Genomic DNA, 17,773 nt, shown 5'->3' on the forward strand with positions numbered 1-17,773 from the left:
TAATGTACCAATCCTTTCTATTAAACTTCCTTCTGCTCTCTACTAATACCATGTGTACACTCCCTTTCCTATCTCACTCCCAGAGTAACAATACACATCTATGTCCTATGCTCACAAGCAGGCTTCACACTTAATTACCCTCTGAGTCATCCTTTTCCCAGCTAAGACCCTGTGGTTGAGACCCTAGCAACCCAGATAGAACAAGTAACCTAGTCAAAGTACCCCCCCCCCCCCCTTTGACTAAGTGTGCACTGTAAGTGATTTACCATTGAAATATATATTCATGTGCAGTACCACAATATAGGGCAATGTAAATCTCTATGAAAATACACTATGTAAGAGCATACAGTCTTAAATGTATATCCAGTTATATCTGGCTTTATATGGCCAGATAAAACTTGATCTGCATATCTGGATTGACTCTATATCCAATTATATCTGGCTTTATATGGCCAGATAAAACTTTATCTGCATATCTGGATTGACTCTACTGTATATCCAGTTATATCTGGCTTTATATGGCCAGATAAAACTTGATCTGCATATCTGGATTGACTCTACTGTATATCCAGTTATATCTGGCTTCATATGGCCAGATAAAACCTGATCTGCATATATCTGGATTGACTCTATATCGAGTTATATCTGGCTTCATATGGCCAGATAAAACCTGATCTGCATATATCTGGATTGACTCTATATCCAGTTATATCTGGCTTTATATGGCCAGATAAAACTTTATCTGCATATCTGGATTGACTCTTTATCCAGTTATATCTGGCTTCATATGGCCAGATAAAACCTGATCTGCATATATCTGGATTGACTCTATATCCAGTTATATCTGGCTTTATATGGCCAGATAAAACTTGATCTGGATTGACTCTATATCCAGTTATATCTGGCTTTATATGGCCAGATAAAACTTGATCAGCATATCTGGATTGACTCCAGGCGCGTAGCCAAGGGGGGGCTAAGGGGGCAGCTGCCCCCCCCCCTTGAGCATATTTAAAAAAAAATTTTGTAATGTTTTTATGATATCGCTAGTATTTTCAAAAGAGAAAATGCTAAGATGCAACTTACAAGGCCTGGGAAGTGCCATTTCCAGCGATCTGGGAGGCGTTTGCAGCCAAAATTTTCTTGTACGCTTCACGCCAACCATGGTGGCGCTACGCTTAGATAGTTTACAATGCCGAATCTGCAGTTTCGCCCCTCCCTTGGCACATTCCTGGCTACGTGCCTGATTGACTCTATATCCAGTTATATCTGGCTTTGTATGGCCAGATAAAACTTGATCTTGCCAGATTAAACCAGATATAAAGCCAGATCTGGGATTTCGGTAAGGGATAGTGAATTGTACATCCATCCTTTCTCATATTTCTCGAAGATATCAGCATTTTTTCATTTGTTAGTGAACGTATAGAATTCCCTCCACTGTCTGTTTGCCTGGGTGGTTCTCTGGCTACAGGATTGTTTCAGTTAGTTTATTATACAGTAGGTTCTTCTCTTTGACTAAAGAGACATTTGGTTTACATGTTCATAGTAATCTTAATAATAATATAATCATCATATAGTAATCTTGTGTAAAATGTCTGTTTCCTATTGGTTGATTGATTAGGTCGGAAGGTGCATGCTGAGGAAAGTTATCTCAGATGAGTTAGGTGTTGCATGGAACTCATTCAACTTGACGAGAACAGAGAAAGGCAAACCCGTCTTAAAAGGCTTGGCAGCGAACAACGCTCTGAGTTTCAATGTAGCACATCAAGGCGATTATGTGGTTCTAGCAGCAGAGCCGGAAGTGAATTGTGCAATTGATGTCATGGAAGTCAGAAGACCAGGTAACCTGAGCATTGCAGGAACAATAGGAAAATATGTGATATCAGCCATAAGACCATCAGACCATCCAACCTTCATAAGATGGGAGGATGAGGCAGGGGGCGATGTGTGGGTGAGGGGGGGGGTGGTGAGTATGTTGGATATGGCTGGGGAGAAATTGTTACATATCAGATAGTGAAAATAACACCTTTTATGAGTCAAATTGAAAGGCTTAATTTCATTTTTCTTTTCCAGTTTAGAGCATAGTTTGATTAATCATTGATTCATTCTTTTTGGAAACAAGAACAGTGTAACAAATGGTTTTGACATTTTAATACTGTTGAAACTATTTTTTGCACAAAAATGAACTTCAAAGCTGCTTTCTAACTGCTAGTTGCATTTGTGACCCTATGTAAGCCACTTGGTTGCATTTCTGAACCATACAGTACCTCACTCTTCACCAGATTCACTCATTAGACAAGTACAATGGTCTGTGCCAGTGGATTGGTTTTCTGAACCATACTTCACTCTTAACCAGATTCACTCATATGACAGTACAATGGTCTGCGCCAGTGGATTGTTTTTCTTAACCATACTTCACTCTTCACCAGGTTCACTCATATGACAGTAGAATGGTCTGCGCCAGTGGATTGTTTTTCTTAACCATACTTCACTCTTCACCAGGTTCACTCATATGACAGTAGAATGGTCTGTGCCAGTGGATTGTTTTTCTTAACCATACTTCACTCTTCACCAGGTTCAGTCATATGACAGTACAATGGTCTGTGCCAGTGGAATGTTTTTCTTAAACATACTTCACTCTTCACCAGATTCACTCATATGACAAGTACAATGGTCTGTGCCAGTGGAATGTTTTTCTTAACCATACTTCACTCTTCACCAGGTTCACTCATTAGACAAGTAGAATGGTCTGTGCCAGTGGAATGTTTTTCTTAACCATTCTTCACTCTTCACCAGATTCACTCATTAGACAAGTAGAATGGTCTGTGTCAGTGGAATGTTTTCTTTAACCATTCTTCACTCTTCACCAGATTCACTCATATGACAAGTACAATGGTCTGTGCCAGTGGAATGTTTTTCTTAACCATACTTCACTCTTCACCAGGTTCACTCATATGACAGTAGAATGGTCTGTGCCAGTGGAATGTTTTTCTTAACCATACTTCACTCTTCACCAGGTTCACTCATTAGACAAGTAGAATGGTCTGTGCCAGTGGAATGTTTTTCTTAACCATTCTTCACTCTTCACCAGGTTCACTCATATGACAGTAGAATGGTCTGTGCCAGTGGAATGTTTTTCTTAACCATACTTCACTCTTCACCAGGTTCACTCATTAGACAAGTAGAATGGTCTGTGCCAGTGGAATGTTTTTCTTAACCATTCTTCACTCTTCACCAGGTTCACTCATATGACAAGTACAATGGTCTGTGCCAGTGGAATGTTTTTCTTAACCATTCTTCACTCTTCACCAGGTTCACTCATATGACAGTAGAATGGTCTGTGCCAGTGGAATGTTTTTCTTAACCATTCTTCACTCTTCACCAGATTCACTCATTAGACAAGTACAATGGTCTGTGCCAGTGGAATGTTTTTCTTAACCATACTTCACTCTTCACCAGGTTCACTCATTAGACAAGTAGAATGGTCTGTGCCAGTGGAATGTTTTTCTTAACCATTCTTCACTCTTCACCAGATTCACTCATATGACAAGTACAATGGTCTGTGCCAGTGGAATGTTTTTCTTAACCATACTTCACTCTTCACCAGGTTCACTCATTAGACAAGTAGAATGGTCTGTGCCAGTGGAATGTTTTTCTTAACCATACTTCACTCTTCACCAGATTCACTCATTAGACAAGTACAATGGTCTGTGCCAGTGGATTGTTTTTCTCAACCATACTTCACTCTTCACCAGATTCACTCATATGACAAGTACAATGGTCTGTGCCAGTGGAATGTTTTTCTCAACCATACTTCACTCTTCACCAGATTCACTCATTTGACAAGTAGAATGGTCTGTGCCAGTGGAATGTTTTTCTCAACCATACTTCACTCTTAACCAGATTCAGTCATATGACAGTACAATGGTCTGTACCAGTGGAATGTTTTTCTTAACCATACTTCACTCTTCACCAGATTCACTCATTAGACAAGTAGAATGGTCTGTGCCAGTGGAATGTTTTTCTGAACCATACTTCACTCTTCACCAGGTTCACTCATTAGACAAGTAGAATGGTCTGTGCCAGTGGAATGTTTTTCTGAACCATACTTCACTCTTCACCAGATTCACTCATTTGACAAGTACAATGGTCTGTGCCAGTGGAATGTTTTTCTGAACCATACTTCACTCTTCACCAGATTCACTCATTTGACAAGTACAATGGTCTGTGCCAGTGGAATGTTTTTCTGAACCATACTTCACTCTTCACCAGATTCACTCATTAGACAAGTACAATGGTCTGTGCCAGTGGAATGTTTTTCTTAACCATACTTCACTCTTCACCAGGTTCACTCATATGACAGTAGAATGGTCTGTGCCAGTGGAATGTTTTTCTTAACCATACTTCACTCTTCACCAGATTCACTCATTTGACAAGTACAATGGTCTGTGCCAGTGGAATGTTTTTCTGAACCATACTTCACTCTTCACCAGATTCACTCCTTTGACAAGTACAATGGTCTGTGCCAGTGGAATGTTTTTCTTAACCATACTTCACTCTTCACCAGATTCACTCATTAGACAAGTACAATGGTCTGTGCCAGTGGAATGTTTTTCTAAACCATACTTCACTCTTCACCAGGTTCACTCATTAGACAAGTAGAATGGTCTGTGCCAGTGGAATGTTTTTCTGAACCATACTTCACTCTTCACCAGATTCACTCATTAGACAAGTAGAATGGTCTGTGCCAGTGGAATGTTTTTCTGAACCATACTTCACTCTTCACCAGATTCACTCATTAGACAAGTAGAATGGTCTGTGCCAGTGGAATGTTTTTCTTAACCATACTTCACTCTTCACCAGATTCACTCATTAGACAAGTACAATGGTCTGTGCCAGTGGAATGTTTTTCTAAACCATACTTCACTCTTCACCAGGTTCACTCATTAGACAAGTAGAATGGTCTGTGCCAGTGGAATGTTTTTCTGAACCATACTTCACTGTTCACCAGATTCACTCATTAGACAAGTACAATGGTCTGTGCCAGTGGAATGTTTTTCTTAACCATACTTCACTCTTCACCAGGTTCACTCATTAGACAAGTAGAATGGTCTGTGCCAGTGGAATGTTTTTCTGAACCATACTTCACTCTTCACCAGATTCACTCATTGACAAGTACAATGGTCTGTGCCAGTGGAATGTTTTCTGAACCATACTTCACTCTTCACCAGATTCACTCATTGACAAGTACAATGGTCTGTGCCAGTGGAATGTTTTTCTGAACCATACTTCACTCTTCACCAGATTCACTCATTAGACAAGTAGAATGGTCTGTGCCAGTGGAATGTTTTTCTTAACCATACTTCACTCTTAACCAGATTCACTCATTTGACAAGTACAATGGTCTGTGCCAGTGGAATGTTTTTCTGAACCATACTTCACTCTTCACCAGGTTCACTCATTAGACAAGTAGAATGGTCTGTGCCAGTGGAATGTTTTTCTGAACCATACTTCACTCTTCACCAGATTCACTCATTAGACAAGTACAATGGTCTGTGCCAGTGGAATGTTTTTCTGAACCATACTTCACTCTTCACCAGATTCACTCATTAGACAAGTAGAATGGTCTGTGCCAGTGGATTGTTTTTCTCAACCATACTTCACTCTTCACCAGATTCACTCATTAGACAAGTAGAATGGTCTGTGCCAGTGGAATGTTTTTCTTAACCATACTTCACTCTTAACCAGATTCACTCATTTGACAAGTACAATGGTCTGTGCCAGTGGAATGTTTTTCTGAACCATACTTCACTCTTCACCAGGTTCACTCATTAGACAAGTACAATGGTCTGTGCCAGTGGAATGTTTTTCTGAACCATACTTCACTCTTCACCAGGTTCACTCATTAGACAAGTACAATGGTCTGTGCCAGTGGAATGTTTTTCTTAACCATTCTTCACTCTTCACCAGATTCACTCATTAGACAAGTACAATGGTCTGTGCCAGTGGATTGTTTTTCTCAACCATACTTCACTCTTCACCAGATTCACTCATTAGACAAGTACAATGGTCTGTGCCAGTGGAATTTTTTTTTTTTCTAAACCATACTTCACTCTTCACCAGATTCACTCATTAGACAAGTAGAATGGTCTGTGCCAGTGGAATGTTTTTCTGAACCATACTTCACTCTTCACCAGATTCACTCATTAGACAAGTACAATGGTCTGTGCCAGTGGAATGTTTTTCTGAACCATACTTCACTCTTCACCAGATTCACTCATTAGACAAGTACAATGGTCTGTGCCAGTGGAATGTTTTTCTTAACCATACTTCACTCTTCACCAGATTCACTCATTAGACAAGTACAATGGTCTGTGCCAGTGGAATGTTTTTCTGAACCATACTTCACTCTTCACCAGATTCACTCATTAGACAAGTAGAATGGTCTGTGCCAGTGGAATGTTTTTCTGAACCATACTTCACTCTTCACCAGATTCACTCATTTGACAAGTACAATGGTCTGTGCCAGTGGAATGTTTTTCTGAACCATACTTCACTCTTCACCAGATTCACTCATTAGACAAGTAGAATGGTCTGTGCCAGTGGAATGTTTTTCTGAACCATACTTCACTCTTCACCAGATTCACTCATTTGACAAGTACAATGGTCTGTGCCAGTGGAATGTTTTTCTGAACCATACTTCACTCTTCACCAGATTCACTCATTGACAAGTAGAATGGTCTGTGCCAGTGGAATGTTTTTCTGAACCATACTTCACTCTTCACCAGATTCACTCATTGACAAGTACAATGGTCTGTGCCAGTGGAATGTTTTTCTTAACCATACTTCACTCTTCACCAGATTCACTCATTAGACAAGTAGAATGGTCTGTGCCAGTGGAATGTTTTTCTGAACCATACTTCACTCTTCACCAGATTCACTCATTTGACAAGTACAATGGTCTGTGCCAGTGGAATGTTTTTCTGAACCATACTTCACTCTTCACCAGATTCACTCATTAGACAAGTACAATGGTCTGTGCCAGTGGAATGTTTTTCTGAACCATACTTCACTCTTCACCAGATTCACTCATTAGACAAGTACAATGGTCTGTGCCAGTGGAATGTTTTTCTTAACCATACTTCACTCTTTACCAGATTCACTCATTAGACAAGTACAATGGTCTGTGCCAGTGGAATGTTTTTCTGAACCATACTTCACTCTTCACCAGATTCACTCATTTGACAAGTACAATGGTCTGTGCCAGTGGAATGTTTTTCTTAACCATACTTCACTCTTCACCAGATTCACTCATTAGACAAGTACAATGGTCTGTGCCAGTGGATTGTTTTTCTCAACCATACTTCACTCTTCACCAGATTCACTCATATGACAAGTACAATGGTCTGTGCCAGTGGAATGTTTTTCTCAACCATACTTCACTCTTCACCAGATTCACTCATTTGACAAGTAGAATGGTCTGTGCCAGTGGAATGTTTTTCTCAACCATACTTCACTCTTAACCAGATTCAGTCATATGACAGTACAATGGTCTGTACCAGTGGAATGTTTTTCTTAACCATACTTCACTCTTCACCAGATTCACTCATTAGACAAGTAGAATGGTCTGTGCCAGTGGAATGTTTTTCTGAACCATACTTCACTCTTCACCAGGTTCACTCATTAGACAAGTAGAATGGTCTGTGCCAGTGGAATGTTTTTCTGAACCATACTTCACTCTTCACCAGATTCACTCATTTGACAAGTACAATGGTCTGTGCCAGTGGAATGTTTTTCTGAACCATACTTCACTCTTCACCAGATTCACTCATTTGACAAGTACAATGGTCTGTGCCAGTGGAATGTTTTTCTGAACCATACTTCACTCTTCACCAGATTCACTCATTAGACAAGTACAATGGTCTGTGCCAGTGGAATGTTTTTCTTAACCATACTTCACTCTTCACCAGGTTCACTCATATGACAGTAGAATGGTCTGTGCCAGTGGAATGTTTTTCTTAACCATACTTCACTCTTCACCAGATTCACTCATTTGACAAGTACAATGGTCTGTGCCAGTGGAATGTTTTTCTGAACCATACTTCACTCTTCACCAGATTCACTCCTTTGACAAGTACAATGGTCTGTGCCAGTGGAATGTTTTTCTTAACCATACTTCACTCTTCACCAGATTCACTCATTAGACAAGTACAATGGTCTGTGCCAGTGGAATGTTTTTCTAAACCATACTTCACTCTTCACCAGGTTCACTCATTAGACAAGTAGAATGGTCTGTGCCAGTGGAATGTTTTTCTGAACCATACTTCACTCTTCACCAGATTCACTCATTAGACAAGTAGAATGGTCTGTGCCAGTGGAATGTTTTTCTGAACCATACTTCACTCTTCACCAGATTCACTCATTAGACAAGTAGAATGGTCTGTGCCAGTGGAATGTTTTTCTTAACCATACTTCACTCTTCACCAGATTCACTCATTAGACAAGTACAATGGTCTGTGCCAGTGGAATGTTTTTCTAAACCATACTTCACTCTTCACCAGGTTCACTCATTAGACAAGTAGAATGGTCTGTGCCAGTGGAATGTTTTTCTGAACCATACTTCACTGTTCACCAGATTCACTCATTAGACAAGTACAATGGTCTGTGCCAGTGGAATGTTTTTCTTAACCATACTTCACTCTTCACCAGGTTCACTCATTAGACAAGTAGAATGGTCTGTGCCAGTGGAATGTTTTTCTGAACCATACTTCACTCTTCACCAGATTCACTCATTGACAAGTACAATGGTCTGTGCCAGTGGAATGTTTTCTGAACCATACTTCACTCTTCACCAGATTCACTCATTGACAAGTACAATGGTCTGTGCCAGTGGAATGTTTTTCTGAACCATACTTCACTCTTCACCAGATTCACTCATTAGACAAGTAGAATGGTCTGTGCCAGTGGAATGTTTTTCTTAACCATACTTCACTCTTAACCAGATTCACTCATTTGACAAGTACAATGGTCTGTGCCAGTGGAATGTTTTTCTGAACCATACTTCACTCTTCACCAGGTTCACTCATTAGACAAGTAGAATGGTCTGTGCCAGTGGAATGTTTTTCTGAACCATACTTCACTCTTCACCAGATTCACTCATTAGACAAGTACAATGGTCTGTGCCAGTGGAATGTTTTTCTGAACCATACTTCACTCTTCACCAGATTCACTCATTAGACAAGTAGAATGGTCTGTGCCAGTGGATTGTTTTTCTCAACCATACTTCACTCTTCACCAGATTCACTCATTAGACAAGTAGAATGGTCTGTGCCAGTGGAATGTTTTTCTTAACCATACTTCACTCTTAACCAGATTCACTCATTTGACAAGTACAATGGTCTGTGCCAGTGGAATGTTTTTCTGAACCATACTTCACTCTTCACCAGGTTCACTCATTAGACAAGTACAATGGTCTGTGCCAGTGGAATGTTTTTCTGAACCATACTTCACTCTTCACCAGGTTCACTCATTAGACAAGTACAATGGTCTGTGCCAGTGGAATGTTTTTCTTAACCATTCTTCACTCTTCACCAGATTCACTCATTAGACAAGTACAATGGTCTGTGCCAGTGGATTGTTTTTCTCAACCATACTTCACTCTTCACCAGATTCACTCATTAGACAAGTACAATGGTCTGTGCCAGTGGAATTTTTTTTTTTTCTAAACCATACTTCACTCTTCACCAGATTCACTCATTAGACAAGTAGAATGGTCTGTGCCAGTGGAATGTTTTTCTGAACCATACTTCACTCTTCACCAGATTCACTCATTAGACAAGTACAATGGTCTGTGCCAGTGGAATGTTTTTCTGAACCATACTTCACTCTTCACCAGATTCACTCATTAGACAAGTAGAATGGTCTGTGCCAGTGGAATGTTTTTCTTAACCATACTTCACTCTTCACCAGATTCACTCATTAGACAAGTACAATGGTCTGTGCCAGTGGAATGTTTTTCTGAACCATACTTCACTCTTCACCAGATTCACTCATTAGACAAGTAGAATGGTCTGTGCCAGTGGAATGTTTTTCTGAACCATACTTCACTCTTCACCAGATTCACTCATTTGACAAGTACAATGGTCTGTGCCAGTGGAATGTTTTTCTGAACCATACTTCACTCTTCACCAGATTCACTCATTAGACAAGTAGAATGGTCTGTGCCAGTGGAATGTTTTTCTGAACCATACTTCACTCTTCACCAGATTCACTCATTTGACAAGTACAATGGTCTGTGCCAGTGGAATGTTTTTCTGAACCATACTTCACTCTTCACCAGATTCACTCATTGACAAGTAGAATGGTCTGTGCCAGTGGAATGTTTTTCTGAACCATACTTCACTCTTCACCAGATTCACTCATTGACAAGTACAATGGTCTGTGCCAGTGGAATGTTTTTCTTAACCATACTTCACTCTTCACCAGATTCACTCATTAGACAAGTAGAATGGTCTGTGCCAGTGGAATGTTTTTCTGAACCATACTTCACTCTTCACCAGATTCACTCATTTGACAAGTACAATGGTCTGTGCCAGTGGAATGTTTTTCTGAACCATACTTCACTCTTCACCAGATTCACTCATTAGACAAGTACAATGGTCTGTGCCAGTGGAATGTTTTTCTGAACCATACTTCACTCTTCACCAGATTCACTCATTAGACAAGTACAATGGTCTGTGCCAGTGGAATGTTTTTCTTAACCATACTTCACTCTTTACCAGATTCACTCATTAGACAAGTACAATGGTCTGTGCCAGTGGAATGTTTTTCTGAACCATACTTCACTCTTCACCAGATTCACTCATTTGACAAGTACAATGGTCTGTGCCAGCAGATTGGTTTTCTTAACCATACACCATATTTACTAAAATATTATACGTCAGTTTGTTATAATTCCATATTACACTTCCTGCTTCATTCACTCCAATTATTTGTGCAATGGCCTTTGCTAACCATACAAAGTATTTCTTCTTTCCCTATAAAGCCGAAACTACCTCTTAAACGTCCTTGACAGTAATGAAAATAACAACCTCAGCCCCAAAGTATATTTAGAGTAGGCTATTGGCCAGGTGCATCTGTCATGAAAGTGTGATTTAGTCCAGTGGACGTGTCAATGTTTATTTGGAGAATTAACAAGGTTTCTCAAGGGTTCAAAGCATAGAATATTATGCTGCAATATCACACAAACTGCTTAAAAGTGTTGCCCAATGTGTCAATATATCGATATTCTCCACAGGATCCCGTAGTCTACCAGATTACTTTGATCTGATGAAGAGGAAGTTTAATCCTTATGAGTGGAGCACGATTAAGTCTGCTGGAACAGAACAACAACAACTGGAGATGTATTTTAGACACTGGGTAATTAAAATGCCTTGTTTCCAATTCTTTGTACCAACAAAGTGTAAATTACACATGATAAATAAACTTGTAGTGCACAAATAGCTGGATATGCAGAAGTGCTAATAGATCAGTGGCATTATGTAAATGAACAATGTAAAATTTCAGAACTGGGGTGACAATATATGCATAATTATGCAAATTTAAAGATATATGTGTTAACGTTTGTTGAAACGAAGCATTTTTGAAAGGATAAAAGTGACATGAATTTGATATCAACAGAGTCTTGTTGGATGTAGTGCTGTTAATATCAAAATGGATAGGATTGACAGCTCAAGATTTTGCAATTGTATATATACAGTAGGCTATAGTAGAGTCAGTCAGTGTGACAAGCTTGACAGTGATATCAAAGACTTAAAGAGCATGATTATCATATAGGAATAGAAAAATAAACATCTTCTCCTAACAGAATGTGACTATATTGATCATGGCATCTTATATATCAGTTACTTTTTATTGTTCATTTTCCACTAACTGGTGGATGAAGGTGTTGAATGTCAATGTTGCAGCCCACGCTTAATAAAAAATACTAAAGATACATTGGTCTTTATGTTGACATCTCAATGTTATATCGACATTGCTAGTGTGAATTACACTTATAGTAGCGAAGCTAGTCAGCCTGACAAGGTGAGTATCTGTTAATATAAGAGGATGGGTAAATGGTTAGGCAGACATTGTCTGGTTTGTTTATAATGTCCTTTATACAGGAAGACTATCTGTTAGGCTGACAGCATTTGATTCGGTTAGGGCTGCAGGATAGCATGTGGTTTAGCTGGCAACATCTGACTAAGTCAGCTTGAACATATAACCTGAGGCAAGGGCGTAGGAACCGGGGGGGCTGGGGGGTGAAAAATATGGAGGGGCGGAAGTATCATTCCGCCCCCCGCTTCGCAAGTCAGAAAACCCCTTTTTCATTTCCAAATGAGAAAAAAATCTCATTTGGAGTACCAAATTGCATCTAAGGCTAGGTGAAAATGCAAAATTATATACAAAATGGAGTGGGTGGGTTGAAGTGTGCTATATTACACCAAATTGCATCTGAGGCCACCTGGAAATGCAAAAAAAATCCAAAGGGGAGAGGGACACCCCCTCCCCTTAGACCCCTCCCCCAGGCCGGCCATCAGTCTTCAGCCCCCACACTCAATAGAACCTTCCTACGCCACTGACCTGAGGTAGCTGAGTCGAGTGACACCCTAGCCCAAAGTTTCTTTGCTCTCATCAGGTTTGTTTATAATTTCCCAGTCAGTTTTCTGTCATTTATTTCCACATAAGAGCCAAGAAAAGCAACAAAGAGCGAGTTTCTATTGAAATCCATTACCTCAGTCGGTTAATTGCATCAATGAAAAAAAGAAGTGTGATTTCCATCTTGTAGGGTATGGAAAAGTACTGTTACTTCTCATTGGCACCAATTTGTTGAGGATAAGATTTAGTGTTATATGGGTAACTAATTTTTCTTTAGGCTAGTTACTATGCCCACTCCCCCACCCCCCCCCCCCAGGCAGTTCGGGCAGCCAAACCTGCTCATTTAAATGGCTCTGTGTTGCGCCTAGGATGTGCTGGCTGCATTGGATTTGGTAAGGTTGGCAGGATTGGTATCTGTTAGACTGACATGATAGGATGATACATATATCCATAATACTTGGTGGTTTTCAGTGCGAGTTCAACCTGGTTAGCCCTCGCTTGGATTATACCCGGAGAGAAACAGAGATCTTCTCAACATCACATGGTCTACAAAGTAACCAAAGCTGTGTGCCTTTTCTTAGCTAATGAAGCAGCTGCAGCAGAAAAAAACTTTCACAAAAGAGCTTGAGGAGTAAAATAAGGAAGACAGCTTTGGTTACTTCGTTGATCATGTGATATACCTGGTAAATTGCTGTTTTTTTCCGGGTATAAACCAAGTGAGGGCTATAACCAGGTTGAATTCGTAATGGTAATGGAGTGTTCAATATTACAGAACTACTGTACGAGCCATTATCTTTCAATAGTGCCTAAAAGAAAGCTACATAAAGACCATTGGACTTGGACTTGGATTTGATTTGGCTAGATTGGACTTCCATGTGAAATCACAAAGATTAGAAGTTGGCGAAACCGTCTCCGACACAGAGCTGTATGTAGATGGGATGCTGGTATCACCAAAATGGATCTTTCAGGAGACGAGGCTTAGTGAGAACTACTATGTTGCTGTTGGTCTTGAAAGGATAAGACAGGTATGGAGATTACACACAATTTGTATCATATTAAAGCTTAGGCTACAGGTAGGCTGGGTAGTAAACCGGGGAAGTAATAGTTATTTTACTGCCACAATTTTAAAAATTGTGAGAAATCATAGCCCTTAAACAATGTCACAAATAGGTGTGCCTTCACAATGTCATATTGTTACATAGTTGCGCACAGTGTCGTACACAGGATTTCAAAGGTGGGGGAGTGGAACATATATATATATATATATATATATATATATATATATATATATATATATATATATATATATATATTTATATATATATATATATATATATATATATATAAATGAAAATCGTAATGAGTTGGAAAATCAAGAACAGTGAAAAAACTTCCAGCCTCCACCGGGATTCGAACCCGGGCCTTCCGCTCTGTACGCGGACACCCTAACCACTAGGCTATGGACGCTGATTGTATGTCCAGAGGTTCGAAACCGGTAAGGAAGGTCGTTATTCCACTGTATATATATATATATATATTTATATAGGGAGGCCGGGTTCGAATCCCGGTGGAGGCTGGAAGTTTTTTCACTATTCTGAATTTTCCAACTCATTACAATTTCATATATATATATATATATATATATTCCTATATATGTATATATATATATATATATGTTTTTCCACCCAAATGATTTTGGTAGGGGCATGAACCTCTGTGGACGGGCTGTAGGTGGAGAAATATTTTTATGAATGCGGGTTAATTGGGGCTGTGGGTTGGTTGAATGCATATTTAGACTATAAATTAGGTCTATAATTACATCTAAACACAAAGTTGTGCTGATAAATACTTTTGAAGTTTTGAAAAAGTTCTCCAACTGAAAGTTAGTGAGATATTTTGTGAATCATTTGATTATGTCATAGTCTGATTGTCTGCCTGCTGGCTCTTATCATCTACATATTGAGGGGTTTGTCGTACAGTTGAAGTTAGTTTCACACAAAACTTGATTTCACGGTCTACTAGGCACACTAGCAAAATCAAGAAAATGTTGTCAACATGCAATATGTTTTAGAATTAAATAAATAATTAAAATATTTCAAATAAAGGAAAATTCAATATTTAAAGTTTGGGCTTAAAATATTTGATGACAAATGATGGCAAATTAACCCTACTCATACCCAATGGCAAAGAAATTTTTTATAAATCTATAAATATTCTATTTTTACAATCATGTCTAGCCTACCAAATTCATTAATGATCTTTTATGCTCTGCCTATTTTCTATCTTTGCTTCCAAAGTTTTGAATGTTCTGTACTCTTTTGTATAAGGTTTTGCTTTTCACAGCAAATCATTTTGTTTACGGATTTTAGGTATAATTTCCTTTTTTAAGATTTTGTGGGTAAACTGGTCCCGGTCATAAAATTCCCATTATTTGCTGGAACGGTTAAATGTGACTCAATATGTGTTAGTGTTGATACTAATACTGTCCTGTAGAAAATAAATTGCATAGACCCAGGTATGTATTTGAAGCCCTAGTTGTCTGTTGGGATGTTCATGCATTACAGGGGTACAGGTATATTCAAGGTATCGGCCAGACAAGATGTTGCCATGGTTATAATTAGACTTGATTTTCTTCATGAAACTGACAACATTCAAATTTCCCCAGAGAGTGTTAGATTCTTTCTATCAAGCAGACATCACTCTCCCTCATGCTTTCTGTGCAATAAATTGATGGAACTTATTATGATATAAATGCAATTCATAAGCATATTCTGAAAGTACGGCAGTTTTTTTTTTTCATTTCATCCAATAATCCTGATACTTTTTTGTTCTTGTGGTGACAGTTGTCTTCTTTGGTGCATTGTATCTCGATCTGCTAACATGCTTTGTATATTTTATAATACGGTGTCAAGTTGCGAGACACATTGAATTCCAGCATCCTAGTACTATTCTTGCATGCTGCCCTCTCTTGGAGAAGAGTGCCTTATCAGTGTAGTGTCCTAACTTGAATGTAATTTAATCTGGCTATGATATAGGTCAGCAAAATTTATCACAAATGTTAAATGAGACTTTTATTGTCTTTTATCTCTTTTGATGGCGTTTCTGCTCAAATAGAAGTGACAAATCACATAGGTTATTATGAAGTCAATGACTCTGTCTGTCATGGCCTCGTTCTCATTATGTAAAACTGATAGTTGCTATGGCAATCCAAATTCTAGGATAAAAGAAAAATGTTGTACGCTACCTTTTCTGGTGAACTTTTCCCTCTGTCATCCTGTAAGTACTGACTTTAAGTATGTTAACTGTGTTCGCTGTCAGATTTGAATGTTCACCAGCAAAACACCAAATAAAATCAATTGAAAATATGTGAAAGATGAAAGAAAAAAAATGGAAGCAGAAACATAGAGAGGAGAGTCTATTTGTAGAGGTCCCGAACAAAAACCAAGATATATTCAGTACTGTATGCTCAGTATTGTTTGTTGCTAACCCCATAGTTTCTTACAGGGAGTACTTGTTGATGCATGGGTTAGTTGTTCAATTCAGATGAATATTTGATGTATGTGATGCTATGTGAGGCAATCCATAATTTAAAGTTTGCAGTTTGAATTGTTAGGTATTTGTTCTATGCCAGGTACAGAGCTAGGTCATATCGATAGCGACCGATGCTACCATTATTGTTGCATCCTCATATACTTTGTTGATATCTGTACCGTACATGATAGGGAAGAGAGCTACTTCTAAGGCAAACTCTGCTGGAGGTATGTTAAAGGTCCTCAGTGTAGCCCCAACCTCCCCTACCCTACCCCCTTCCATAAAACACAAGCTTAAATTCCTAAAAGTGTTCATTCCTCAGAGCTCCTGATCCTTAAATTTTTTCCCAGATAATGAGAAGAGTGGCTAGATAACTAATATCTAAATGAAGGGATCAGCTTTGATGCTGACAGTTAACCATGTATCGAGGGATCAATAAATAGATCAATAGATCAATAAATAGGAGAATGCACACGTGCCTACATGTTAGCCAGTAAATGCAGTCTTCATGTTAAGGCAACTGTTTAAGAAAGGTAATAATAATAGTAATAATAAGGAGCATTTATTTTTACAACGCTTTTACGCGACCACAAATGTGGGAGAAGCCCGCAAGGGCTTATGGAATACAACTGACACGTCAGGTGGCTACCAACTCAACATTTTAACTCAGATTTGGAATGTTTTTAATTTAGAAAGTCATTACAGATGGGGAAACCGTAGATTGGAAAACCCACCTTAATATTACTTGGCCGGGAATCAAAACCCCGAACCTCCTTCATTGCTTTAAATGCCACCGCCTTTATCCACTCAGCCAAAGCAAAATGCTGATATGAGTTGAAGAGAGAACCAATTAAGGATTCCCTCCCCTTAGGTAACCTAACCTAAGGGCACATTATTAATGATTGTCTTAACGACCATGAATAGCTTTGTAGGCTGCCCAGCGGTCAAATAGTTGTTTACATCAAATTCAAATTGCATTGTAATAAAATACCCCCAAATAGGTAAAAAAAAAAAATCTATATTCTATTCCTTCACTTTAGAGGTACTGAAATAAACCAAAAAATGGTAGGTTTATTATCCACCTGAATGGGAGTTTTACTGACCCACACTGGGGTTCTATTCACCAAAACTCTATACATCTCCTACCTTGTAGATATTGTTCATTCTTTGTTATTTTGCTATATTTTTGCAGACAACTAAATTTGCTGTTCAGCAGAACCAAAAAGTAAGAGCTGGTTGTCTGGAGGGACAAAAAATCCTTAAAAGTGTAGTACCCAGCCCACCCATACAAAATATGGAATCTCCAGTCACATCACAGCTCGGTAGATCAAAAGCTTTGTCCACCAAACCCAAGCTGCTTTGATAGTACACAGTTGGATGGGGGAATCAAAGGGGATTTAAAGTACAAGTGCCCAAAGATATTAGTCACAGACCTTCCAATTTTAATCCGCACTATAACCTTTTGGTAGAAGTATTCAGTATTTTAGTAAGAGGATACATTCGTACAAGAAATATTTTTCATATTTGCATGTTTTGAAAATATGCACGATGTCTCGTTTTGTTTTTGCTTTAGATGTTTACATCTTGTCTGCAAATTGATGGATTG

The 17,773-nt window shown here is 38.9% G+C and overlaps 1 protein-coding gene and 1 non-coding gene across 4 annotated transcripts in view; one reads left to right on the forward strand and one right to left on the reverse strand.

Annotated features, from left to right (window-relative positions):
- Positions 1-17,773, forward strand: part of LOC139980031 (L-aminoadipate-semialdehyde dehydrogenase-phosphopantetheinyl transferase-like) — a 39,860-nt gene that overhangs the window by 9,252 nt on the left and 12,835 nt on the right. For all 3 annotated transcript variants that reach the window (XM_071991387.1, XM_071991389.1, XM_071991388.1), the window contains exons 3-5: positions 1,619-1,838; positions 11,294-11,415; positions 13,440-13,661. In XM_071991387.1, coding sequence (XP_071847488.1) covers positions 1,619-1,838; positions 11,294-11,415; positions 13,440-13,661 — 564 coding nt within the window. The remainder of the gene's footprint in view (positions 1-1,618; positions 1,839-11,293; positions 11,416-13,439; positions 13,662-17,773) is intronic.
- On the reverse strand, positions 14,032-14,103 carry Trnac-aca (transfer RNA cysteine (anticodon ACA)). Its single transcript has one exon. It is a non-coding gene; the product is annotated as a tRNA-Cys (tRNA).

Source organism: Apostichopus japonicus, chromosome 14, assembly GCF_037975245.1.
Source record: "Apostichopus japonicus isolate 1M-3 chromosome 14, ASM3797524v1, whole genome shotgun sequence".
NCBI classification, from domain to species: Eukaryota; Metazoa; Echinodermata; class Holothuroidea; order Aspidochirotida; family Stichopodidae; genus Apostichopus; species Apostichopus japonicus.